The sequence below is a fragment of the Rhinopithecus bieti genome, unplaced genomic scaffold, assembly GCF_001698545.2.
Source record: "Rhinopithecus bieti isolate Rb0 unplaced genomic scaffold, ASM169854v2 scaffold_13762, whole genome shotgun sequence".
In the NCBI taxonomy this organism is placed as follows: Eukaryota; Metazoa; Chordata; class Mammalia; order Primates; family Cercopithecidae; genus Rhinopithecus; species Rhinopithecus bieti.
The window spans coordinates 1-2,238 of NW_016807526.1; the positions used below are offsets into that span (position 1 = coordinate 1).

At 34.3% G+C, this 2,238-nt stretch overlaps 1 protein-coding gene across 1 annotated transcript in view; it reads left to right on the plus strand.

Moving 5' to 3' along the window:
* Positions 1–470: 470 nt before the first annotated feature.
* The window catches only part of HDX (highly divergent homeobox), a gene marked incomplete at its 3' end in the record, with an annotated part of 7,144 nt that continues 5,376 nt past the window's right edge, over positions 471–2,238 (plus strand). Inside the window, exon 1 of the mRNA XM_017882740.1 lies at positions 471–617. Within this exon, the coding sequence (XP_017738229.1) occupies positions 471–617 (147 nt within the window). The remainder of the gene's footprint in view (positions 618–2,238) is intronic.

The window sequence follows — 2,238 nt, forward strand, 5'->3', positions numbered from 1 at the left end:
AAATAAAAGCACCCTTTTGTTCCAGAGCAGAGCTTCTGTCTATAACACATATGCCAGATGCCTTGCTTGACAAAGAACAGTGAGTGTCCCTGTTGATAATTGATCACGTATGGCTACCACCATCCCTGACTTTACTAGCCATAAATATTTATTTCAGTGAAATTACCTTTTTTTCTCCATGTATTAACACTAACCAGATAAAGACTTTCCTCTTTTTTGTTTTGTGTTTTTTTTTCTTTAAAGTTGGTACATTATCTGAACAAATTCAATAAGTGTTTGCACTATGCATATTTTTAATTGAGAAGCTGTCTCCCTTTAGCACACAAATTATTGCCCACTACTGGAGATTAATTCACTTGCAGAAGTCTTACAGCTTGGAAGCACTGAAATTGTATAAAAAAACATAGGAGTACAAATTCTACACAAACCAAATTTTATTCCAATTTTCAGAGTATCTTCTTTTATTTTAGATGAATCTACGTTCTGTATTTACTGTAGAACAACAAAGGATTTTACAGCGTTATTATGAAAATGGAATGACAAATCAAAGTAAAAATTGCTTTCAGCTCATATTACAGTGTGCACAGGAGACTAAGCTGGACTTCAGTGTAGTCAGGGTAAGTATTGAGGTCTTACACTCAAATTTAAAGCTTCTTATTACAAGTGATATTTGCTTAATATGAGAAAAATACTCAGGGTATGAAGTCACTAATTTTATAAACGGCTTCACTTCCCTGGTATAACAATACTGTTTTAAAAATAAATAGGACTAATCTTTCAGTTTGTATTTGTTTCTATAATACCTTGAAAACACAGACNTGGAGTGAAACCTTAGTGATTGAAAGATTAGCAACTTTCTCCTACTTGGCATTCATTAGGCTAATTTAGGAAAGAGAAAGGATGTCTGTTCTTAAGTGTATTTTGCTTTCGATGTACCTTCAAAGACCCTAAAGATAAGTATATCTTAATAATTATTCAGAATATGTGTTTCTTAAGGACTACAATATTTATTCGCCTTCAAATAGGGAATTATGCCAATTCTAAACAAAAATATCCAGGATATCTGTGTCTTTTTTTTTTCTTTTTTTTTTTAAACGGAGTTTCGCTCTTGTCGCCCAGGCTGGAGTGCAGTGGAGCGATCTCAGCTCTCTGCAGCCTCCACCTCCTGGGTTCAAGTGATTCTCCTGCCTCAGCCTCCCGAGTAGCTGGAATTACAGGTGCCTGCCACCACGCCTGGCTAATTCTTTGTAGTTTTAGTAAAGACGGGGTTTCGCCATGTTGGACAGGTTGGTCTCGAACTCCTGACCTCAGATGAACCGCCTGCCTCGGCTTCCCAAAGTGCTGGGATCACAGGGTGAGCCACCGCGCCTGGTCCAGTATATCTGTTTCTTATTTTCTGAGACCAGTCATCATACTCAGATTTGTTTAAGAACCGGAAATATCTCCTATTAACAGCTCTAAATGGCTTATTTGAAATATCTTTACTAAGCCACAGAGCAAAATGTCTAACTGTATTAGAAAATATAACATAAAATGCATATTTTAAGTTGATGAGATTGCAGTTAACAAGTGCTACTTTCTTTATCCTGCATTAATTTCCTCTGCTTTTTTTTCTTTTATCTTGTCATTACCTTAAAGTGAAAACCCTTGCCAGGCAGCTGCATTGTGAAAATCTTTCATATTGTGAAATCTTTCATATTTCCAATGTGTTATTGCAATCTTCCCCTCATAACTTACTTTATTGTGATTGAATATTGAGAGTGTTGAAATACAGAGATTTATATTTATGCTCAAAATGGTGTGAAAATCTAAAACAAACAATGGGAATGAAATACATAATTTCTTAGAATATAGATTATCAGTAAAATGTTAACATGTTACAAAAAAGTGTAAAAAATGGATTCATTCCCTCCATTCCAACGTAAATTTTACAGAAATTCGGTCTTCCTAATCTAAATCCCAACACAATTTTGATGGCTTTTCCAGTTAAAGGGCAAAAGGAATTTTTTTGTAGACTCATCACTCTACACCCCACCCCCTTCCCCGGATACTTTGCTAGGGTTATATGTTCTACTTGAAAGAGATCTTTATTATTATTAATAAAGTATTCATTGCATTTTCTTTTAAAATATCCTTAAGTCCCACTGTATTAAGAACTTGATCTCAATGTAAAGAAAACTTAAAAAGTTAAAACATCAAGCAAAAATAAATATACTGGGGTAAAAAAAAAAAAAAAAA